At 41.1% G+C, this 25,380-nt stretch overlaps 1 protein-coding gene across 1 annotated transcript; it reads right to left on the bottom strand.

Moving 5' to 3' along the window:
- Nucleotides 1-3,015: 3,015 nt before the first annotated feature.
- On the bottom strand, nucleotides 3,016-24,218 carry DAPL1 (death associated protein like 1). Its single transcript, XM_032286475.1, has 4 exons — nucleotides 24,092-24,218; nucleotides 14,424-14,511; nucleotides 11,632-11,692; nucleotides 3,016-3,297 (listed from the first exon to the last, which is right to left on the bottom strand). The coding sequence occupies exons 1-4, from the start codon at nucleotides 24,147-24,149 to the stop codon at nucleotides 3,181-3,183; spliced, it is 324 nt and encodes a 107-aa protein (XP_032142366.1). The 5' UTR covers nucleotides 24,150-24,218; the 3' UTR covers nucleotides 3,016-3,180.
- Between the last annotated feature and the right edge of the window lie 1,162 nt (nucleotides 24,219-25,380).

Below are 25,380 nucleotides of genomic sequence, written 5' to 3'. Positions count from 1 at the left end.
ATGACATATGTCAAATGCAGGCAAACATTCCTTGGACTTGGGTTCTAGCTAAATGAAGCCTATCACACAGGAGAAACCTAGCAAGTGTTGGATAAATGGATTTTTAGTTTTTCCTGCCAATAATTTATCATCCTTTGTTCCTCTCTTACTCTGTGGTTTTTTGAGTGGCCTCAGAAACAGCTATTTCTAAGTGTTCTCTACATCTTTTTTCCTTGGCAAGACCTAGTTTTGGCTGTCATTTTCCTGTACTTCTTGTTTGCCCTCAGCAACCTCGTGTTTCCTGGCTGTCTCCTTCAACCTGAAGGCCATCTTCATCGTCTCCTCTCCAAGCTCCACCTCCAGCTGCTCTCCCAGCTTTCCCTGGGAGCGTTCTTGGCCCAGTGGGGGGTCTTAGGTTTGTTTGTTTTGGCTCTTGTGCCTAGCATGGCTGGCAATGCCAGTCTCCCTTCTGTGGGGAAGGATTCTCCTCAATCTTGGCGAAAATTCAGTTTACAGAGAGAGAAAGAGATAAAGATAAAGACAGAGGGAGCGCACACACGAGGGTTTGTCTTTTGGAGATAACACAATGAAATATCTCTAGATGAAAGGATATGATGTTTAGGCTTCACTCTAAAATAAACCAGGAGCCAAGGAAAAGAGAAAAGAAGTAGGAGGCTGGATGCTATAGCCAAACCAAGATGGTGCACGTTGTTGAAGCCCTGTGATGGCTACGTGAGAGTTTGATATAATCTTCACAACCTGTGTGTACGTTTGCAGATTTCATAATCAGCTTAAGTCTGTTTATTAAAGGCCTGCACATGAGTTATTGGTCTCCACAGCCACCACGGTGTTTTTTGGCCTGCACGTGACCTTCAGGGGATTTCTTGAGCCTCATCCACAGCATGCCCCCACTCTCCCACTGAGCCGCATCTATACTTTATCTTGTTATTGATTTGTTGGATGTTCATTTCCCTTTGGTCTGAACGATCCTGGTGGACAGCAGGTATGTCTTATTCATCTTCATGTCCCAGTGCCTAGCATAGAATCTGGTGAACTGAACTGAAATGAGCTGAAGAAAGTTGTCTGCCAGTGAATTCCCAGCCCACAGCACCTCCTCCTCCTTGTCATGGCCTTTGCTGGGCCCATAAACCATGGCCGTAGGCCCCTGAGTGGGGCCATAGCACATCCATGCTGGTCTCTCTTCCTTAGAAGGGACAGGGAGCAGCTGCTGTGTCCTCCTGCACATGCCTCCATATCACCACAGAATTCTCTCCTCGGCCTTCTGCTGCTGCTGCATTATCCAAGAGAATTTCAATTTCCTTTCAGATCTGAAGCTCATACCCAACTTCTGACTTCCTGTGACTTGGTGATTTAAGTGACTGTAACTGTAGACCTAAGTTAATGCTTAGGTCCTGACTGCCTCGGCTTCCTTTGAGCAGCCTCCCTTCCCCGAAAGTCATCCTTCATCTCCAGACAGAGAGAAAGGTGCCCTTCCTCCCGTCTCACTTCCTTTGGGTGGCTGGCCCTCATATCACCCTAAAGAAAGGCAAATCTACCAGTGCCACCACCTGCGTTTCTCATTTCTCTTATCATCCCCTCCCATGTTTCCTTCTGGCCTCCATCCACCCCCAAATCTTCAGCTTTTCTCTGTATTTCCTGTTCTAGGCTCAGCTGAGTAGAATTCTACTATTACTCTAGTTCTGGAAGCTTCTAGGATAGGCATCCTGGCATCATCTTCTCTCGCCACTATTTTAATTAGCTTTTACCAAACATCATTTTATCTTTTTCACAGTGTGCAACACTAAAGGGGTTCAGTTGAAGAGTCTTTTGGCAAGGATTGGAAAGGTTGAGTGGCTTGCTGAAGGTTTCAGAACTAGTAAGGGTCAGTAGTAGAATCTCCATCTCCGAATGTTAGTCCATTGTTCTAACCTGTATCCAGCATCTGGCCTGTGTTACTATCCCCTGGGAAAATGGTGGCTGGCCTTGAACTTCTGTCCGTTTTCCTTGAAACAGTTATCTTCCTGGGATATATCTGACAATAGTCTCAGAGGACTTGAAACTGAGATAAGCCAAAATGAGGTAACAATAACTGTCTTACTGATTCATGCTGGCATTGCCTGAAGGCCTGATATTGTCTCTAGCAATTCTCTTATTTCCGAAAAATAGCCCAAAAAAATGGAGGGGAGGAGGTGGATGCATCCCCGCATCCAATTGGCATTAGCTAAGTACCTCTTGTTTCCAAGAATAGGCTTGGCACCAGGTCATACTCCAAGAGCTGTCAATCTGTTCGATGATAGACTGAAGCACTGGCCCCCTTCCCTGGGTAGAAAGAAGGGCGAGGGTCCAATAGCATTCTCAACTGGAGGTGCAGAATGGTGAAGCAGTGAGTAACAGCCACCCTCTGTGGAGAAAGGATGTGGCTGTTCCCAGCTGTCACCTGAGGATCCCCTTGACTGTTTGCATGTGAATTCATGGAAGAGAAGAGCTAGTGCAGGCTTAGTTACAGCAATCCTCTCTCTCCCACCCTACCTCCAGTGAAAATAACTTCTGTAGCCCAACCACGATGCCCTGTATTTCACAATCTCCTTAGTTCTGGAGCTTTCTGGGAGGCTCTGAGCAACTCTCCCACTGAAGCTATAATTCTACCTTCTGCCCTTGATTGCCTGGAAGAAAATAATATGTTTGTAATCAATTTAAATTTTTCATTTGACCCTTGAAAACAAACTATGTACTTATGTGGGAAATTGGAAAAGACATTTCGCCTCAAGTGAAAGCTTGAACATCCTTAGATAAAGAAACTGAGAAGAGTCACTTCTTATGTTTGCACTGGATATTGGCCTTTACCAAGCCCAGTCGACTCCTCCCCAGCCTCTGCCTTCAGGGAGAACTCAATGTGGGTGGACCAATTCAGGGTCAGCGTGAAGAAGAGTGCTTATGCAGGGAGGTATTCTGGAGGCTTCACTTAGTCTACAGAATTACACATGCAAACATCAATGGGATCCTGACCTGGACCAAAAAGAGGCACAGGGACATGTCGGATTTACAAGTTTGGATGCTTTATTACCTAAAGTCAAAGGGGAAGATACAAAAGCGGTTTTATTTACCAAGCAAGAGCAGCGGGCCTGGAAAGCTTTGGCCCTTTTTGCTAAGCTGTCAGATGTTTGAGGCAGCTGGCCAGACGGCCGTGTTTTAAATCCAGGCTTAACATTTTCGAGGCTGCTGAATAATGTAGATCCTTTTCAGTGGAACAACCTTCTCCAGAGCAGGTGTGGGTTTTTGATGTGCCGTGTGCACTGTTGCTGTAAATTTATGGTTGAGCTAAAGGTGAGAAGGGAAGAAAAAATAAGCATATTGGATCTTCTTGGTCATGAAATATTAAACTAGTAGAAAGTGATGTGGTTGATCAAGGGAATCTCAGAATTTTGTTTGTTTATTTGATAATCTCTCTCTTTTTTTCCTTCCATACTATTTCTAGCCCTGAACCCAAGGGAGTACGTTTTAACTTGGGTTTTCTCTCATTTACTGTCTTTAATTTTTAAAAATTCTAATTGACATTTTAAAAACTAGGAATGGTTAATGGTCTGCATCAGTTCTCTGTGGTGTTAGCAATTATTCTGGCACTAGTATGCATCTATGAATCACTGACTTCTAAGAAGCCTACAGGGACATCGGAGAAGATCCAGAGTGGTGGCAAAAAACCCCTCAATTGTCAAAAGAAATAAAGAACCTCTGAAAGAAGTTAAGAGGTGTTACGGTTGTTTATTAGGTGTAACTATGTACATTTGCTATTTTTTGAGGTCAAAAATGGTGTGATATTGGCCATTCCACATGGTTCCATCTAAGCCCAGTGAAGAGAAGGCTGAGGGATGGTTTACTAGCCCCAGGGAACAAAAGTTCTCATTAGTCGTCTCCACAGAAGACATCTGTGAGTAAACACACTTAAATAGACTTATTAACACAGGCTGAGACTTTATGACAATAAGAGACATTTCATATGGAACCCAGAGATCTTGTGGAATTTACATTAATGATAACTTAAGATAGAAAGCATGCCCAATGCTGCTGAACACTTCAGATGTGGTTTTCCTAGAGGAGAATTTGGACCCAGTGACATTTTGGGTCCATGCTAGTTCTTGGTCTCCAAGCCCATCAATATATAAAATAACCTAAAGAAACCTCCCTTGGCCAGCAAGGAAGGGATGCCTCAGCTCAACAGGAATTTAACTTATCACTATTGAACTTAGATGCCCTTGCCTTGACACGCAAATTAAATAAAAGGGGAGATCAACTGTTCATGACCCCAGCCATCACATTGTTTATGGTTTGTTTGGGCTCTTCTAAGCCCGGAAAAACACGTGCCTTATATTTCTTCTCAAATGTCTCTGCCCAAGCCCTAGTCACACAGCAGTCCCTTTCATATGAAACGTAACTCAAGAAGTCCTTTCTTCTTGGTTTTAAAAAATTAAACACACTGGAAGAATATACACTGAAATGTTAGCAATGGTTACCTCTGGGGATAGAATTATGGGCAATGCCTAGTCTTTTTCTTTGCTTTATTTATCAGTACTTAATTTTTTTTTCTTTTACAATGAGCAAGTACAAGTCATACAATAATTAAGCCCAAGGAATATCTCTGCGAACATTCTAGCAGAATGGAAAAAACCATAATGACATATTGATCATAAATGTTGCATGGGAATCTAGAAAAGACATGATGACTTTTTTTTGGTCAGATCAGTTATCACCAGACGTGCACTTTACAATGTGGTAAGGGCAGAATGTGTTGTTTTGCTTTGGTTTTCATTTAACATTAGATCCGGAAGGAAATTTAAGAGGCCACTGACTTCAGTAGTTTACTTCCAGACTGGGTATATTTAGTCTCAACTAAAATAGAGGAATTATTTCAGGTTAGCTTTAAATCACATTTGAGAGATTGAAGGTAGGAAGAAAAATTTGACAAGTTAGTTAAGGTAAAAGGGGGTGAGAAGAAAAACAGAAAAATACTGATATAACAGAAATTTGGGCAATTAGCCAAGGTGAGGTAGGGTAAGAGGACAAGTTGGGACTGGAACAAAGAAAGCCACGTGCTGATTGTTGTTCTTAAGTGTGAAAGAGAAGATGGGTGGAGATGGGAAAAGACAAAGGAAAGGAGAGTGGTGTTAGAATAAGTGGTAGAAGGTACTTGCTGCTTAGTTTGACACTAATTTGTTATTTGATCACCTCCAGGGTGATGTCCACAACTTATGCGCTACATTGTTTGGGCATTTAAAAAAAGGTGGTAAAATATACAAAACAAAATTTTTCATTTGAACCATTTTAAAGTGTGTGTACAGTTAGACTAGCGGCACTAAATACATTCCCATTATTGCACAACTATCACCACCACCCACTTCTAGAACTTTTTCATCATCCAAAACTGAAATTCGGTACCAATTAAACAGTGACTCTCCATTCCCTTCTCCAAGCCTCTGGACACCACCATTCTACTTTCTAATGTAATCATGCACTATTTGTCCTTTTGTGTATGGCTTATTTCACTTAGCATAATGTCTTCAAGGTCCATCCATGTTACAGTATGTGCCAGGATTTCCTTCTTTTCTAAGGCTAAATAATATTCCATTGCATATACATACATACTATGTTTTGTCTATCCATCATCCATTGATGAATACTTGGTTAGGATCTGTTCACCATTTGGCTATTGTGAATGATGTGGCTATGAATACTGGTGTACAAATATCTGTTCAGAGTCCCTACTTTTAATTCTTCCAGTATATGACAAGACTATATTGGAAGAAGTAAAATTGCTGGAGCATATGGCAATTCTCTCTCTCTCTTTTTCTTTTTTCTTTTTGAGTTGAGGTTTTGCTCTGTCACCTAGACTGGAGTGCAGGGGTGCAATCTCTGCTTGCTACAACCTTGAACTCCCAGGCTCAAGTGGTCCGCTTGCCTCAGCCTCCCAAGTAACTGGGACCTCAGGCATGTGCCACCATGCTGGGATAATTTTTTAATTTTTAGTAGAGACAAGGTCTTTCTATGTTGCCCAGGCTTCTCTCGAACTCCTGGGCTCAAGCGATTCTCCTGCCTCAGCCTCGTAAAATGCTCGGATTCCAGTTGTAAGCCACCGCACCCAGCCTGATATGGCAATTCTATATTTATTTTCTGAGGGACCACATATTGTTTTCCGCAGCAGCGGTGCCGTTATACATTCCCACCAGCAATACAAAAGTGTTAAGGTTTACATTTTAACTAAGGTATTCAACTGAAGTTCTAAAAGCACTGCTCAACTTCTAAGAAGAGAAATGCCACAGATTAGAATATTTGGGAAACAAAGTCAGCCCCTGTGGCCCACTGGCCATCTGCGAACTGATTAGGGAAAGTTTGAGAGAAGAGAAAATCAACAGGATTGAGAAGGAAGTAGAAATAATTCTGGCAAAGGTAATAGAGAAACTACCCATAATTGTGAAGCTATAAGAGTACAGGTTTTGGGCGCCAGGAATCGGGTTTCAAAGCAACTTGAAAATATGATAAAAGGAAAGTCAAGTTCTCCCTCTCATCTCCCTACCCGCCTCAGTCAGGAGCATCCTGAGGCAGGTCTTGGGTCTGTGGGTGAGGAGACTATGAAGAATCTTCCGTCAGAGTTGGTGAAACTGTCAATAAAATGGACAACTCCTAAATGTACTAATTCCCTGTTCTAGGTTTTATATCAATGGAGATAGGAAAAGTTTATTTTCAAGCCTAAACTAGAAATAAGTAGAAATAGCTTTTCAGAGTACAGGCTACAACCAGCTGTGTTTTAGTCTGACATTTTAACTTTGGGGAAGCTGTGGAATTTTCATCATTAGTCTTTGTAAAACAATCGTGTTTGTAGAATGAAAGGTGTTTCTTGTCTCATTCATTAGGGTAAGAGAATCTCGGGTAACCCTACGAGAGAAAGAAATCAAAGCCAGTATACGTACAAGGATCCTGCCTTGCTGCGGCTCCATTACAGGGGCAACATATTGAACTTGGAAAGTGGATCAACAGAAACTTCCGCATTGAGAATTTACCTTCATCTTGGGTAGCTGCGACCTGAGAACCTATATTTTTCATTTCAGAGAAAAAGCAAAAGAAGTGTGACAAAGGTCTTTATGACTAGAGCCGTGAAATTCTAGATGCAAGAAAATCAGCTGCAGGTTTTGTTTCAGAGCCTGGAGTTGGGTAGTATTAGCACACTGGCAGCGCTTTCATTCATCTTTCCAGGGTGTTAACTTCCAACTCGAATGTTGGCACTTAAATTTGCACACCCCGTTAAGCAAAGTGCTTAAAACAAAACATTCAGCTCTTGTCAATGAAATTCAAGGATACTCCTACAGTGATATTAATCTGCAAAACGAGAGAAGCCTTTTAAAATTTGCAGATGCCTTTGATAGTTTTCTCTCCCCCAGGATCCCATTTCACGTACATCTCACTGACTTTGGCAGTGGTGACCCAAAGTCTGGCAGCTTGAAAAAAGTAACCCCAACTTTCACCAGGCTTCTGCATTCCACCTCCACACCATAACGCAACCCCATGACTGATGTTTTAACTAGATACTTTTATGTTCTGAGAAGTTTCACAACTATTGCCAAATTTAACTGCCATGTCCAGAGGATTAATATATTTGGCAGTATCATCCTCGTTCACTCCCTGCCTTAAAAGAATTTTTTAAAAGTAAATGAACAAGCACAAATCCCAGAGAAGCTACGTGACATCTAAAAGGTCAAATACTTCTAGGTAGTGGGTGGAACTTCGGCTAAGACCAGGTCTTCCAGATTTCTAGCCTAGAGAGCTTTTGGGTTACATAACCTGTTTTCTGCAGGAATACCATGTCATGTGTTCTGCATGGGAAACATGAATTATCTTATTATTTAGGGCTTCAAGAGGTGGGGAAGGCTGGCTGGAGAGTTGGGGAGTAAAGGAGAAATGGGGTGGGGTGGGAGAAAGCAGTCTGTGGGGAGGGAAAGGGTGGGGGGGGGTAGATTCTAGGCTGCTTCTTACTTTGATTTACACAATTCCAGCCCTTTGGGGATTATTTTTCAATCTCCCAAATCTGAAACCTCATGTTGATTTTGAAGTAGGAATCCAGAGATGAACAGCATACAGATAAAATTTTCCTGCCATGGTTGAATGGTTGATGAGATCCTATGGAGAGGGGTTGCTTTAGAGACTTAATTTCTTAAAATAAGTATGAGAAAGAACACAAAGGCCGGGCGCGGTGGCTCACGCCTGTAATCCTAGCACTTCAGGAGGCCGAGGTGGGCGGATCACCTGAGGTTAGGAGTTCAAGAGAAAGAACACGAATTCTTGGGACTAGATGTGATTGTAACTGAGGGCACGAACAAATGTTAATAAATGCAGAAGATATGACTCTCAATTCTGCTATTACATTTATTCTGACCAACTGTACATCGTTAGATCTCTTTGATAATACATACTGTGAGGAGAATCATTGTAATACAGGGAAAATTTCTTTAAAAAATACCTGTATCTCTGTATCTTTTATATATCGTTTCCTGTATTTTTAAAATCAGCCTATATAGCTTATGCAGCATGGCTTTTCAGTTTTAAAAATCAAAGTATTTGCCTACAGTAAAATTTATCCTTTTTAGTGTGCTGCTTTGTGAGTCTTCACAGGTACATACAGTTTGTGACTACAGCCACGATCAAGATAAATAACCATCCCATCATTTCCCCAAATTCCTTCTGTTCATTTGTAATCAACCCTTCCTACTCAGCCCCAGACAACTGCTGATCTCAGTAGATCTAGTGCTCAGTAGATCTCAACCCTAAGTTGACTTTTATTCTGAAATCCTACTAGGTTTGTGGTTGAATGAGGGATCGGCGGGGGGATTTTTCCTAGCTGTAGGGAAACACATGGATCCTGACAATGTTCGTTTTTGAGATAGTCCCTTATGGTAATCTTGGAACTTATTTTTGTTGCTGGTGCTTTACGCTTTACCTGGGATTCCAAGTGATGGCGGGATGCAGGCCTGGGAACAGAAAATATCACTTGCTGAGGGCTAACTGTCCTAGCACTGTGCATGTATTATGTAACTTCATTTTAGTCTTCAACATGTCCCTGTGAAATAGATACTGGTACTCACATTTCCATTTACAGATAAGGAAAGAGGAGCACAAAAAAGTGACAAAACCTGCCCCAGGACACAGAGCTAGTGAGCGACACCGCCGGCACCGGGCAGCCTATGGCAGGTGCTAGGACCTGCTCTGCTAACCCATACCCTGTGCAATCTTAGCCCAGTCCTACTCGTCCAAACACTGAGCTGAGCGCAAAGGTGTAATTTTAAAAATAGGTATAATTGCTGTTAAAAATATATGTATTTTTTTGAGAAGGAGCTTCACTTTTGTTGCCCAGGCTGGAGTGCAATGGCGCAATCTCGGCTCACTACAACCTTCGTCTCCGAGGTTCAAGTGAGTCTCCTGCCTCAGCCTCCCAAGTAGCTGGCATTACAGGCATGTGGCACCACATCTGGCTAATTTTTTTGTATTTTTAGTAGAGACTTGGTTTCACCACATTGGCCAGGCTGTCTTGAACTCCTGACCCTGTGATCTACCCACCTCGGCCTCCCAAAGTGCTGGGATTATAGGCGTGAGCCACCGTGCCTGGTCTGTTAAAAATATTTCTGCATGAACCACTGCGCATGGCCTGTTAAAAATATTTTTAACAGCACACCATTTCAATGTTCTCTTATGGGTTCCAAACACAACTGATTATTATTGTTAAGTATTGTTACTTAGGGAAGAGATTGTTCTTTTTATCCTGGAAATGAAGTGATACGTCAAAGACACATGCATGTCATATATCTATAAGACACAATGTAGACTCTGGTATCATACCTAACATACAGCATAACCAGCCTTTACTGACCATTCCTTTTCAATACTTTGAGTTAACAAATATTTTAGGGGAATATGTCTATTCTATCCAGTTCCACTTACAACTGCGGGCATTCTCTTGCCCTAAGGAAGACGTGTTTAGTGGGCAGGAGCAAGAGAATGTAAGATGTAGGAGCAGGCAGCTTGAGTTACTCTGGCAGGGTATCATGCATCAGCCCTGCCTCTGAAGCCAGGAAGGCAGAGAGTCACTTATGATTTCACCCTAAATCGATCTGAGTGGAGAACCAAGCCTCCCATGTGAGAAGGCTCTGCAGCCATGGCTCATCATCAACATCTTATCTTGTACAATATCTGCCCTGTAACGTTACGGACTTTAGATATGCTGTCTCATTTCACGGTCATAAAACCAATGCTACTAACCCAAACAGTGTGCAAAGAGGTTACTCTGTGCTGAGACTCTTCCAAGACCTTCATGTCTGTGAGCTCACCGTCTCCACATCCAACCCTATAAGCTGCGCACTCTTCCTTACCTCCATTATACACATGGAACTGAAGCACAGGATAAGTCACTTGCTCAAGGTCATACAGATGGTGGTGAAGCCAGTGCCAGATTAGTGCAGCTAAAAGATTAGCTGCACTAATCTTTTTCAAAGGCTGAGCTGGTGGTTCTCAGACATCTGATTTTGGCTGCAACAGCAAGTCTTCCTTCTACAGAGGATGCTCTGCCCCGTCCCTTCCATAAACATGGCAGTAGCTGAAAGAGTGGCTCTTTATTACCTTGACTATAATGTACCTGCCTATTAGACGTAGAATAAGGGCCCTCATTCAGCTCACCTACAAAATTTGAAAATGAACTTTTGAATTTAGAAAACCAAACCACTGTCTATTTGGTAAGAGTTTTCTGAGTTTCTAGAACTACTTAGAAAGAATTCAGGATACGTGGCCAGGTGTGGTAGCTCACGCCTGTAATCCCAGCACTTTGGGAGGCCAAGATGGGCAGATCACCTGAGGTTAGGAGTTCGAGACCAGCCTGACCAACATGAAGAAACCCCGTCTCTACTAAAAATGCAAAATTAGCTGGGTGTTGTGGTGCATGCCTGTAATCCCAGCTATTTGGGGGGCTGAGGCAGGAGAATCGCTTGAACCCAGAAGGTGGACGTTGCAGTGAACCGAGATTGTGCCATTGCACTCTAGCCTGGGGAAAAAGAGCAAAACTCCTTCTAAAAAAAAAAAAAAAAAAGAAAGAAGAAGGAATTCAGGATATAGAAGTAAAAATAGTCCTGGTCAACTACGGTTATAAACAGAGTTATATACCCACCTGGTGCCTAGCCCTCCTCTAACCCTAGACCATACAACGCTCTCTACCACCCACCCTCTCCTCGAATAAAGTATCTCCTTAAAGGAATGCGGGGGCAGGGAGGAAGGTCAAAAACTGCTGAAGCCCCACGCCACAGGCTGCCTTTTATAAAAACATGCCAAGGTTTCCGAGAAATATTTGGGATGGAAAGTACCTTTCTACAAATTCAGCATCATGATTCCCACTTTCTTTTTTATTTTTGAGATGATTTATTAAATGAACACTTTAAGAATTTGAGAGAAAAGCTTCTCCCACTCAAATCACTTTGTGTTCCTCTGACTGAGAACAAATTCTTTCACAAGGACATCAAACCTTTGGCTTGGAAAAAACCTCAGTGGTCATCAGCTCATTCACCCATGCAGCCGGATCTGCTGGGCAAAGACTGACTTGGAGCATCATGGGATTTGCCCACGGCTTACCTTCTCCAGCGCATCACTCAGGGCATCCAGCGTCTGTATTTTGGCAACGTTTGCAATGGCACTGTGAAGATGAAAAGAAACTTCAAATAGGACTTAAAAACCTTCTTACTGAAGAGACCACATGATTTATACAGAGGGCTGTCTCTCTGGCCTTTTAAGCTTTCACCCTGCTTGGGAACATCTAGAAGACACAGATTTTGCCTCTGTGTACCCATGTGCTGCTACACACAACAAGCTTTGCAGGCCAAGTTACAATGACTGCTTTTTTTTTTTTGAGATGCAGCTTCGCTCTTACTGCCCAAGCTGGGGTACAATGGCGCAATCTTGGCTCACTGCAACCTCTGCCTCCCGGGTTCCAGAGATTCTCTTGCCTCAGTCTCCTGAGTAGCTGGGATTACAGGTGCTTGCCATCATGCCTGGCTAATTGTTTGCATTTTTAGTAGAAATGTGGTTTCACCATGTTAGCCAGGCTAGTCTTGAACTCCTGATCTCAGGTGATCCACCTGCCTCGGCCTCCCAAAGTGCTAGGATTGCAGGCGTGAGCCACCGCACCCGGCCATTACTTTTTTTTTTTTTTTTTCTGATTTTTTAATTGAAATATGTACAAAAACATGCACATATTATAAGAGTATAGAATGAATAAAATTGAAACTGCTAGTCAAACCAGCTGCCACTAAGGATAACCACTAGCCTGACTTATAGCCCCAAAGACTAGTTCCGACTGTTTTTGTACTTGATAAAATGAACCATCTATAGCTCGTACTCTTTAGTGTCTGGCTTCTTTCTCTCAGGCCAAGTTATCTTGTAGGAGAGTTTCAATCAGGGCCAATTCTACAGCACAATGTCTTGAAGATACTCCACACTTGGCATATATATATTTTTTCTGGATGCTTTTTGTTGGTTCGTAAAAGCTATTAGGAAGTAGACATGGATTGATGATGTTTGGAAAATTCTGGTCTCGGGCATATTTTTTAAAAGCTATTCTCTAAGATGATATAAAAAGGAATGTTTGTCCATGAAGACAAGGCTTTCCTAACCTGTGCACTCATGCCCTGGTAGGAGATGTAAATAGGAGAGGGATATATATGTGGAGTTAATGATACTTAAGCCTAGGGTCTCCCACTACAGTGGTTCCTTCCAAGGCCCTGGGAGGGGCCCTATCCATTTCATATTGGTCATTTTTGTTTATTTTTCTTTAAAAAGGCTCTGAAAGTCTGTATGTTTCGAGCTCCATGTAACCTGTTTCTGTCCCTGGTACTTAGGGCAAGAGCTCTCCTTTGCTGTTTAAGTTCTGTAATAGTGTAATTCCTGTCATTTAACCACTATTAGAAAACAACTGAGTTGTTTTTTCTTTTTTAAAATTTTTCCCATGCTGTTCTCATGACAAACAATTGACTTTTTAAAGAAGGTTCTAATCACCACCTTATTACTCTCTAGCCAACTCCGCTGCCTGCATTGTTCAGCAGATGTTAGACTTAAGAGTAAGTCCCATTTTTCTGAGATGCAGAGAAATGAATGCCTGTCCATTGGCTGCCTGCTAGTAAGTAATTTCCAAGACAAGACGCTTTAGTTCCTGAGCCCCTGGCTTAGGCAGGTTAACCAGTGTCACAGTAAGCAGGGCGCATGCTTGAGTCAGGTTTTAGATACAGAAATAGGTCTCAAAATTAATCAGCTTGCAATTCAATTGCAATCTGATATCACTTACAGAATGCATTCACTGTTCTAGGAATTGTCCTAGATGCTGGGTCAGAAGATAAATAATGTGTGACCTCCAATCTTGAGGACATACAGCTTCCCTTTTGTTATGTGATGGTTAGTTTCTGATATCAGAAATAACAAATGACTTGCTGCCAATGGGGCAAATCCGTATTTCATTCTAAAGAGGAGGGAGACAAATCCTCAAAAAATTTCTTCCCAGAAACTGGGAAAAAATATTTAAAGTGATTTAAAAATAATTTTATAGAAAAGAGTCAGAGAAGTGCAATAGTCTATTTCCATTCTCTTTCTGAGATGGTTTAACTCTTAAGGAGATGCCTTGAGCATCAATTCCTTTTGAATTACTCAGTTTCTTTTGAATTACTCATCAATTGATCTGTGGAAATCATTTCAAAATAGCCTCTGAAGCACTCCTCAGAAAGAACCAGTTCTGCATGTTTCTTGCTTTTCAAAATGCACTGGTTTTTCTTACCCAAGGCTGAGTGGTTGGGCCATTTTCGAACCTGATCCAGACCACAGATCTGTGCTGAGTTCTGAGATGGCACAGGCATCAAGGTAATGGCAGAAGGAGCAGGGGAAGACTGCTTGGTGCTTATGTGCCTTCTGGCTATGCCAAATATAGTGGCCATTATTTTCTAAATAATTCAGTGACGGATTTACAACAGAAAAGACATTTATTTTTAATTCAGGACATTTGCTTCAGCAGAAAGCATATTATGAAAACAGGGCCAGCCTAGGAACAATATTTTAAAGGCTGATCTGAAAACAGTCTAAAAGGATGGGGGTCAGGTTTAGGACATTTAGGACCATGCCTATTAAGTGCAAAGCCACTGGGCTGGGAGCAGAGAGAAGAATGGGTGGGGGTCGTGATGGGAGCCCTCTCAGAGAGAGCCCTCCAGCGGGTAGCCACCTACCTTTCCCTACCCCTCACTTCAGGTCATCATAGATCACACCCCCACCCGCCACCCCCTTCTCTAGCTGAGGCATAGGGAGCCTTGGTTTGTCCTAAAATAACTCCTGGAAGCAGAGTTATTCAAAACTCCTCAAGGTGATGGAGAAAAATTAAGAGTCCCTACCTTGTTTTCTCAAATCCTGTTTTTTTAGTATGTCTCTCCAAGATGCCAATTTCTTGTTTTTTGGAAATTCTCATTCCTCCAGCTTTTACTACAAACAGATAAAAAACCAGCATGAAAGTTAGAACAGTGAGAGAAGGCTTGCTTTGTTATTAAAGGTATGACTTTAGATTTGAAAAGAATTTTTGAACTTATTTTTTTAAAGATCTAAACTTTCATAAAACAACACAATAAAACTATGTGTGTGTGTGTATATATATATATATATATATACACACACATACATATATATATAGGTTAATATATATATATATTACACACACACACATATATATATATATATATAGGTTAACCAAGTGTGGGTGGAGGAAGGGCTGAGAGCTACTTGTTTATGCTCAGAGAAGTGGAACCAAGGCTGATAAGGCAGAAGGTTACACCTTAGATTTAGGGAGGAGAATAACAACATACTCTCTTAGGCATTTCACTGAAAAACATTTTTTCTTATTATCAAACCAATTACATTCTTCACAATAGCAACCGACAATTACAATATGACCCTCTGTTTTCCCACCAGATTAAAGTTGTGCGTGGCTTGCATTTTTTTTCCCAACCAAAGCTTTCAAAAGCCAGATTCTGAGAGAAGAGCCAAAAGACAGGGCACACAGTGATAAAAGGCATTTAATTCAACAGCGGTGGTTCTGATTCTACCAGATACCACCTTCCCTCCAGACCCCAAAACTCGGGTGTTGGCCAAGCTCAGATGTTCTAATGAGTAATTAAACTGCATTAATAATCCTGCCATTCAAAAGATCAATTAGTGTTAATTAGGCTACAGATGACCTAACAGCAATTCAAGTGTTTAACAATGTCAGATGAAATCAACTTTCGAAAAGGAACAATCCATTTCAGATAGCAAGTCAAAGCAAATACTTTTTTTCTGTTCCCAGGAAATTTGCACATCTAAAATCTGACAACCTCAAATGAAAAAAAGCTAAATGGCCATGATTTGTTTGAGCCTGTTAATTCTTTTTATGAAAATGCCAGATTGGCAATTTTCTAAAACTGTGGTCCAATAAAGTGAAAAACAAAGAAAACCTATTTTATTTCTCTGTGCCCTTGTGAAGTGACTTCATCATTGTCCTTTAAAATTATTACTTAATTTATCATCTTGGTTATGTTATCTGCATAAGGCACAAAATTCACAAGGCATAAAATGGTCTGCAGTCTCCCTCCTATCATTGTTTTTCAACTTCTTAGATGGTTTACCTAAGTGTATGTGTAGAATAACGAATAACTGTGGAAGCTTATAACAGTAGCAGTATCTTGGGAGATAATCTAGGAAGTTGGGAAACAATGGTAGGAGGGAGACTGCAGGCCTTTTTATGCCTTGCGAATTTTAAAGTGGGAAACACAAGGTGGGATTGCCTGACTCAGGTTGAAAAAAGAGTGCAAAGAAAAACAGAAGCCCTCCTATGACACTGAAACAGATCCTAGTGAGGGACTGATGAATGTTCTAAAGAAAATTTATGAAGATGGAGATGATGATATGAAGAGAACCATTAATAAAGCCTGGGTGGAATCAAGAGAGAAGCAAGCCAAAGGAGACACAGAATTTTGAGACTTTAAAGTCCTTTCAGGAACTGTGATATGATGTGGAAATACTGATGTTTCCAATAAGGGAATGCTGGTGAGCTGCATATATAAATTTGACAGATAGCTATTTACATAGCCTTCTAAGAAAGGGCTGTGAATTCTTCATTTCCTACTGGATTATTTATTTAAATAAAATATGCTTATTAAACAACAACAAAGAAATAATAAAAAAAAAAAAGTGTCAGCCTAAGGTACACATTGCTCTACATCTTATTTTCTTCATGTAATCACATATTTTAGAGAAAATTCCATATCTATATTTATATCTACATCTATATCTCTATATATCATTTGTGTGTGTGTGTGTGTGTGTGTGTGTGTGCGCGCGCGCGTGCACGTGTGTGTTTTGATACAGAGTTTCGCTCTTGTTGCCCAGGCTAGAGTGCAATGGCATGATCTTGGCTCACTGCAACCTCTGCCTCCCCGGTTGAAGCGATTCTCCCACCTCAGCCTCCCAAGTAGTTGGGATTACAAGCATGCGCCACCACGCCTGGCTAATTTTGTATTTTTAGTAGAGCCGAAGTTTCTCCATGTTGGTCAGGCTGGTCTTGAGCTCCCGACCTTGCTTCGGCCTCCCAAAGTTCTAGGATTACAAGCGTGAGCCACCATGCCCAGCTGTGTGTTGTTTTTTTTTTAACATCTCCTTTAACATTTTTTATTATATGACATCCTGTGTTTACTTAACCAGTTCCCTAATGTTGGACATTGCATGTGTTTTTAATCTACTGCTATCACAAACAATGCTGCAATAAGTATCCCTTTGTTACCGGAAAGAGGTGTCTTGATCCAGACTCCAAGAAAGGGTTCTTGGATCTTGTGCAGGAAAAAATTCAAGGTGAGTCACAGAGCTCAGTGAAATAAGCGTTTATTAGAAACTACTCCATTACAGAGTAGGGTGTCCTCAGAAATTGAGTGCACAAACACACTGTTTTTCAGTTTTTCTTATATAGGGGTCTTGTGTTTGTAAAGACTAAACTGTGACTACATGCAGGTGAGCAGACGGCATGACAAGATTTATTATTCTACTGATTTAAAGAAAACCACCCTTGACATTTTAGTGTGTGAGTACATCAAAGCATAACTGTTATTATCTTGAAAGCATTATCATTATGGGTATTGGCACATCTGGACTTTCTGTTGTAAGAGTTTGTTCTTGCAGGCATTACCAAGCTGCTTCCTCAGCTGTAAACATCTTAGCACCGTGGGGTTGTGACTTGCTCATTTTAAGTTGGAGGTGATTTTAAAATGGTGTCACACTGGCTCTTTTGGGCTGTTGCCCTCCTAAAGTTTTAGATACATAATTTTGCACAAATACAAGCACACCTGTGGGGCAAATTCCTAAAAGTGATCTTGTTAGTTCTTAAGAGTATGTGCATCTGGAATTTTGTTAAATCTTGCCAAATTTCCCTTTGCAGTTTATAGTTGGACCAGTTTATAGTCTCTCCAGCCACGATGACAGTGATTGTTGCCCCATACCCCTGTTAACAATGCGAGCTACAAAGCATTTGGTTTTGTCAACCAGTAAGTTGAAAAATAAAGGTATCTCACGGTTTTAATTTGCATTTCTCATTTTTTATTAAAGGTTGGGCTTGGTTCTATGCTTTAGAAGCCATTTGCATTTTCTGTAAGCTGTTCAAATCTTTTGTCCTTTTCAATTGGATTGCTAGTCTTTTCCCTATTGACTTATAGGAGCTCTTTTTTTCATGAGATACATGGCAAATATAAAATATTATGTTGTACCGGTTACTGCTTTTTGACTTTATTAATGATGTTTTAGCCAGTCAGAAATTTGCTGTTTTTATGTGACCTTGTCAATCTTGTATGGGTTTTGTATCACTAAGGAAATCTGATGTTTTACCATTTAACCATTCTTGCATTCATGGAATAAACTCCATGTGGTCATTTGAATTGCCAAGTTAAAAAAAATATTGATTTATATATATAAGCCTCAGAAAATGCTATCTTTATACATTATCTGCTTTAAATTGTGTGTTTATATATATATACATACATACATTCTTTATATATATAAATTCTTTATACACACACAGCACACAAAGTAATCAGCAACAAAAATGAAATTATATGGAAACATTTCTGAATAGCTGCAGAATACAGGTGAAATAAATCAAGGGATGGACTTTTTCCAAAAGAATTTTTGAGGTGTGTGCCTCTGTATGGGAGATGGTGTCTGTCTGCTCATAGCACTGTTGTTTAATGCTAAGAAGAATCAAATAAGAGCTCTGGGGCTTGGGCCTTTGATAGACTTCCCCAGTAGTTTTCATTCTCCTTATGACAAGTGCCTTTCATACATGGTGTGCTATGATTATTTTCTTGTTAGTGTTTCTTTTGCTTTCCCTGATGCTATTATTTCTACACAGTTTCTTCTACCTTAACTAATTACTATCACCAACTATAGAAGCAAAATTTTTGTAATTAAAATGAGAAGACCTGGCCGGGTGCAGTGGCTCATGCCTGTAATTCCAGCACTTTGAAAGGCCCAGGCAGGTGCATCACCTGAGGTCAGGAGTTTGAGACCAGCCTGACCAATATGGCGAAACTCTGTCTCTACTAAAAATACAAAATTAGCTGGCATGGTGGTGGTAGCCTGTAGTCCCAGTTACTCCTAGGGATGCTGAGACAGGAGAATGCTTGAACCTGGGAGGTGGAGGTTGCAGCGAGCCAAGAGCATGCTACTTCCCTCCAGCCTGGGTAACAGAGCAAGACTTCATCTCAAAAAAAAAAAAAAAAAAAAAAAAAAAAGAAAAGACTTTTGGAATGTTGAGTTCCATACCACTCATTTGGAAGGACATTGACAATCTGAGAATCTTCAGAGGTGAATGACTAGGGTGAAGGCAGCCATGCCACATGAGGAACTAGGGAATCTGGTAAGATAACTCCTGAAAAAGCAAAGACTTAAGAGAGCTTAGGGCGCCATCTTCAAAGAGCTGAAGTGCTGTCATGAGGGCAGAGGAGCAGTTTACTGGTGAGGAAATGTTACTTAGGTTTGGACAAATCTATTTCTCCTAAGCTCTGTGACTGTGAGCAAGACACTTAAAATGCCTCTCAGACTCAGTCTCCACATCCTTCAACAGAGAATAATACTGACTATTGCTGACAGGATTGTTCTAGAAAACAGAGCTGACATAAGAAGCCGGTGCATGGTAGGCACTTACTAATTACGAATTATTATTTATATTTATTTTACATGGTTCCAGAGGTGAGAATGAAGACCAAAGCCTAAGAGTTGCAGAAAGACAGAATCTGGCTATTGTAACAGCTTGTGTAATCAATGTGAAATAGATTGCCTAATACGATAATGAGTTCTTATACCTTAATGTATTAAAGTGAAGGAAAGAAGTTATCTTGTCATGAACACCTTAGGAGAATTTTGGGGAATTCAGCAGAAGCTGAACTAGATTATGTTTATTATAAAGTCCTTATTATAATTTAAACTCTTCTCATCTACTTCTGAAAAAAATCCATCACTCCTTTCCTTTTGGAAAGAACATCAGGCACTTAACAAAGAAATCTCAAAAGAAAATTTTAAAGATCATAAACGTGGGAGTTCTTCATTCTTAGGCACAATAAGATAGACATTTTAGGAAGAAGAAGAAAAAAATCATCTCCATAAGATTCTTCCTTCCATCTAGCAGTCTTTAAATCTCTCCGTTATAGGTCAGTGGGCTCTAACTCAGCAATTTAGGCATCATAAGGGAAACACACACTGGATTTCCAGAACACAGTTCTTGTACCAAACTTGTTCTGGTAGCTAATCTTACTTGGTCATCCATGTACAGTAGAAAGAAGCAGAAGAGAATACCCCTAGACTACAGATGGATGCACTGATATAGATTTGGGCTCTCACTGAACTGGGGTGATTGAACCAGATGGAGTTAGTTTGTGGGAGGGTCATCTTAAAAGCTCTGCTGAGAACACCATTCACAATGACCTCCTGGGGTCTAGACAAGCCATCATTTGCAACCCAACACAATCAGGTTCTTGCTTATTTTGCTTAAACCAGATACCTCTGACTCGAGAGAACTTTTCAAGGTTTCACTGCATCTAAATCAATCAATTTAAGTTTGTAATCCTTGACATAACTCCATGTTTGGGGCTATCTTGCCTTTTGAATGTTTGCAGAAAGATCAATTGGAATTGGGCAAAGTAAAATATGAACTGATTTAACATTTTAACAGAATTTTGAGTACAAATATGCAAGTTAAGACTTTCAGTCCTTTCAATAATGAAGACGAACTAGAGATAGACAATGTTAAAAAGGGAGATGCTCTTTCAGATAGTTTCACTAGAAAACCTAAATTTATGTGGGGAAAAATGAAGCTTTGCTTTCCCGTCTCTGCATGAGAATTATAGTTTTGTGACTGCTTTTGTGGTTTATAAATTTTTAAAAATACACTGTTTAGTTTAGAATTCTAATACTTTTCTAGTTAAGATTTTCCAATCTTTTTCACAGTTTTTGGTAGAGAGTAGTGAAGATAAACATAAGCCTGCAAAAAAAAATTAGACTTTTTCCTTTACAAATCCATGGACAATGAAGGTGAAAAAGCTGAAGGGCACAAAGATTTGTGCAAACTCTGCCTTGTGACTGAGAACACCTATTTGAAGATTTAATGAAAAGTTTACATGTTTGCAAAATGCTTACTTTGCATGGACAATTTGTCAGCAAATTTTAGCCTGCCAATCGAGACCCCCAAAACCCTCATTAAGAGAAGGCTGTGGAGAAAACAGCAAAGGCTTTCAAGCGAGAGGGCTTTGGCATGGGGTCACCTGCATTTTCCAATTCCAGCTCCACTTCCCACTAGCTGTGTGGCTTTCGGCAAGTCCCTCAATCTCACTGAGTCTCCGTTTGCTCCTCTGTGAAACACCACCTCTCTGCAGTGCTGTTGCCACGTCTAGAAGTCTCTTTGCTGTGCCAGGTGCAGTCGGCACTGAATGGCAGCTATTCCTGCAGTCCTCAAATCCCTATCCCCTGGAGCAGCAGGAGGTGAATCTCACAGGCTCTCTTTTCTAACTTCATGGCTCTGGCCCGTTCCAATTCCCACAAGTTGACTTGAGAGGCTCAAGCCTTTGGCGTGTGTGAGGGTTTTCAAACGACCCTGGTCCATATGCAGTTTATGGTTGTTCTCCATTTTCTGCATTAGTTTTACAATTGGGCATACTCCCCCCTCCAACTTCCCTCTCTCTTTAATGAGTCGGAAAACATATTCTCTTTAGGTTTTCAGTGGCAACCCCTCCAATGGCTCAGATTCATTTGGCTTAGACCCAATTAAAAAATGCAGGAAATAGAGAAAAAGTCATGAACTACTGCTCTTCTTTCTATTCCCCATATATCTGGCTTCCTGGGATCACCTTCTACTCACACATTTTTGGTGCTGCTGTTCATATAACGGGGTTCTTCTGAAAGTGAGAGTGAGACAAATCAAGAAAGCAGAAAATTCCAAGCTATGCTTACCAGAGTCCAGCCCACCTTGTGTTTTATGTAGTCCCATTTTACAGCATAAATGTATAACCAGTGCTAAGAGAGGTGCAATATATTATATTAATATGCGTTAAACGAAACCACTGCCCACTCCATACGTAGGTGAGAAAGAGTTGTAGCTGGCTGACTTCTGACTGATTTATTTACTTATTTCTTTTTTTTTTTTTTTTTTGACTGAGTCTAGCTCTCTTGCCTAGGCATGATCTCAGCTCACTGCAATCTCTGCCTCCCGGGTTCAAGCGATTCTCCTGCCTCAGCATCCTGAGTAGCTGGGATTACAGGCATGTTCCACCACGCTTGGCTAATTTTTGTATTTTTAGTAGAGATGGGGTTTCATCATGTTGGCCAGGCTGGTCTTGAACTCCTGACCTCAGGTGATCCATCCACCTCAGCCTCTAAAAGTGCTGGGATTATAGGCGTGAGCCACGGCACCCAGCTGAGTGATTTCATTTTTAACTGTGATGGGATAGGCACATATTTTTTCCATTGCAGTTTTCTTCTGTTCTGACTACTACAGTAGTGTCTGATGCCCCACCAACATCAGGATGTCTTGAATTTGGGAGTGGAGGGGGTGATAATTTCTTTTGACAGTGATGTGTTCTACCAGGCCTGCATTTTAAGGGGGCTAACATTCAGGTGCCAGGTAGTTTACAAAGATGATCTCCTTTAATCATTACAACAAACTTACTAACTAGATGTTATTTATTGCATCCTGTTTCAGAGATGAGGAAACTGAGGCTCAGAGATGTGGAATGAAATCGAGGTTTGAAGCCAGGTCTGTCTGATTCCAAAGTCTGTGTATGTCCCACCCTCCTCACCAAATCACATTGTCTTCCCACTTGCAGGGATCCGTATTTTGCTTATAAAAATCAAGTGAAAAATTAATAGAATTTTGGCACTTAATTGTTTTTGTTCCACAAATAAAATTTTGCACCACCACAAACAGATTCAGACTTAAAATAAGTACCAACACAGGCTGAAGGATGACGCTTCTTTGTTCCCTCGTGCTCAGTGGGGAGGCAAAAGTCTGCCTTCATCTCCATTCTAATTATCCAAAACCTCTTATCTGTAGTGTCACAGTTCATAATAATTAATTGTCATGCCAGAGGCATTGTGACATGCTTGATGGAGTCATGGTGTGCTATGTACACAGAGTAATTAGCAATCATTAGTGGAGGGGACAGAAAGTTCCCGGTGGTTTCATTCAAACTTTCATTTGGTTAAGTTTATCTCTGTGTTCTTTCTGCATAAATATAGTTTAGCAAAACAGGTTTCGGCTTAGCCATTTTATGAAGGATTGGAGTGGAAATGACATGAAGAGAATGGAAGTTCTTTTTTTTCTTTTGTCTTTGTCTATGTAAGGAACCTCTCTTCCAATGATTTGCGTATATATATATATCTTGACTATTAGCTAGCATCATTAACTTTAAATACAGGTAATGTTAAATATTGCAATTTGATTACAAACATAAAATGTCAGTAATCTGCCAGAGGAGATCAGAGCAAGATGTCTAGAAGTGGAACTCAGAATGAGTAATAAAAATCTGGACTCTTTTTGGCTAAGCTACCGACCAAAGAGCCACTGAAACAATGTTACATTTTGACTCTCTGTGAAGACAATACCTGCCTTCACCCTCTGCAGCAAAGATTATTGAAGTCACCTTGGCCTAGAGGTGCCAGAGAATTAGATAATAAATATGTTTTGTAAACGGAGAAAGGCAAGAACAAAGCAGGCAAGCTTTTGAGGTCTTTCTTAAGGAAAAAAGAAGGAAGACAGTTGGAAGAATAAAAAACTGACGAAAAATAGGCCTCTACAGCTCAGCCAATCTATATGAACATATGGTTAAGTACAATAATACTAATTTCCATATTCCAGAGTCAATATAGATAGCGTAAATTTTAAAAAAATTGTGGATGCTTTGCAAACACATTGACAGGTACCTTTTCCAGTCAGCACCCTCAAGCCCTGTGTCTTTATCAAAAAGTACTTCTCAGCTCTTTAGCAGGTAAACTGCATCCCTGATAACACCGCCCAGCCCCAAAGCCTGAGGAGGGAGAAAGAAATGTGACTGTGGTCCTCTGTGCAGAAGCTGGCCTGCCTGGGTAGGAAGTCAGAGGATGTACAGGCATCTTGGGGAGACTGAGTCTTATCCCCGGAATCTAAGGAGAAAGGTTTCCATGGTAGCAAATCATCTTCTTGGTGTGGATGTGTCACTGCTAACCTACAGCCAGGGAGGAAAGGTACAACCTCTCTATCTACGCCTTTCCGTAAGCACCAGATCCATAGGCTCCCATAGGTGATTAGGCTTTAACTCACTGGGGGTCTCACAAATCACCAGGTGGCTTCACACATAAGCTAAGAAGGATCAAAGAGATAGAAGGAAGTCAGGCTTGGTGGAGTCAGAGTAATACTGGGGAGGCAGAGAACCTTTGGTCCGTTGGGGTGCTCCGTGGAAGGCATTGCCAGAAGAGGGGAGCCAGCAATAGTCTGCAGGACTGAGGGCAGGTGGTGGCCTACCTGCGGGAGGATGACCCCCTTTCCGGGGGGACAGCAGGTCTTGCACTTCATTTGCCATACTGCGTGCCAGTGCCGTGCCAGTGCTGGTGCTCTGGAGGCCGAATGCCAGCTGTGGCTGCCCCAACACCGCACCCGGCTTTATACAGGCAGGGGGCAGGGCCCCTTAAGGGCATTGCTGAGCAGCAACAGGGCTTCTCATCCAGCTCTCTGGGAAACCTGCATCTCCTTGGCAAGTTTTCTTTTAGAAGACTTTCTTCTTCCCTTCATCTGGGAAGGCAAAGCAGATGTCTACAGAAGACAGCATGTCCTTATTTCCTTTCACAGGAGGAAAGGGAGAGGATGGACTTAGTGGAATTCTTTTCTCTCAAACTATCGACCCCTCGAGTGCGTAGTGTGCACCTACAGTGTAACAGGCTTTTGTCATATCTGGCGTGACAAGGAGGGCAAGACAAGCTCTTTGCTTCAGGACACCTGTAGTCTTTCTGAAGAGACAGGTAGAGAACAAAGTGCTTGCCTTTGTCCCAGTTTTTGCAATTGTAATCATTTATACTAAGAAAATAATTGGAAATGTATACAGAGATTTCTGCACAAGGATGGTGATCACATGCTTCTTTTCTTTTTGAAATATTGATGGGAATTAACATAAACATCTCCAAATACAGAGGGATAGTTAAGATGAGTCAAGGTCTTGCTGTGAGAGTACACCTCACAAATCATGTTTCAAATTACACTGAATGATGTAGAAATATTAACAATAAGATGGTGAAAAAGTAGACCCGAAACCGGTCAATGCCAATTTTGTTAAAAAGGAAAAGTACAACTTGAAGCTTAGATGTTATTGAAATTCTAGTGCCAATAAAAATTTAGCATATGGCAGATACTTACAAATGTTTCTTGGTTCTTCAGTACAGTTAAAAAACAACTTGAAGAGCAGTTGTCTGCTCTTCAAAAAACACTGTTAAGAAAATAAAAACAAACTACAAACTGGGAAAAAATATCTGTAAAATACATTTCTGATGAAGTACTGACATTTAGAATATATAAAAAATTCTTACAACTCAATATAAGAAAGCAGACAACCCAAGTAAAAAAGGGCAAAAGAGGCCGGGCGCAGTGGATCACGCCTGTCATAGCAGCGCTTTGGGAGGCTGAAGCAGGAGGATCACCTGAGGTTGGGAGTTCAAGACTAGCCTGACCAACATGGAGAAACCCCTTCTCTACTAAAAATACAAAATTAGCCAGGCGTGGTGGCGCATGCCTATAATTCCAGCTACTCAGGAGACTGAGGC

The sequence above is a fragment of the Sapajus apella genome, unplaced genomic scaffold, assembly GCF_009761245.1.
Source record: "Sapajus apella isolate SASKATOON/1434 unplaced genomic scaffold, GSC_monkey_1.0 scaffold18, whole genome shotgun sequence".
In the NCBI taxonomy this organism is placed as follows: Eukaryota; Metazoa; Chordata; class Mammalia; order Primates; family Cebidae; genus Sapajus; species Sapajus apella.
This window is presented reverse-complemented; position numbering and strand designations above follow the sequence as displayed.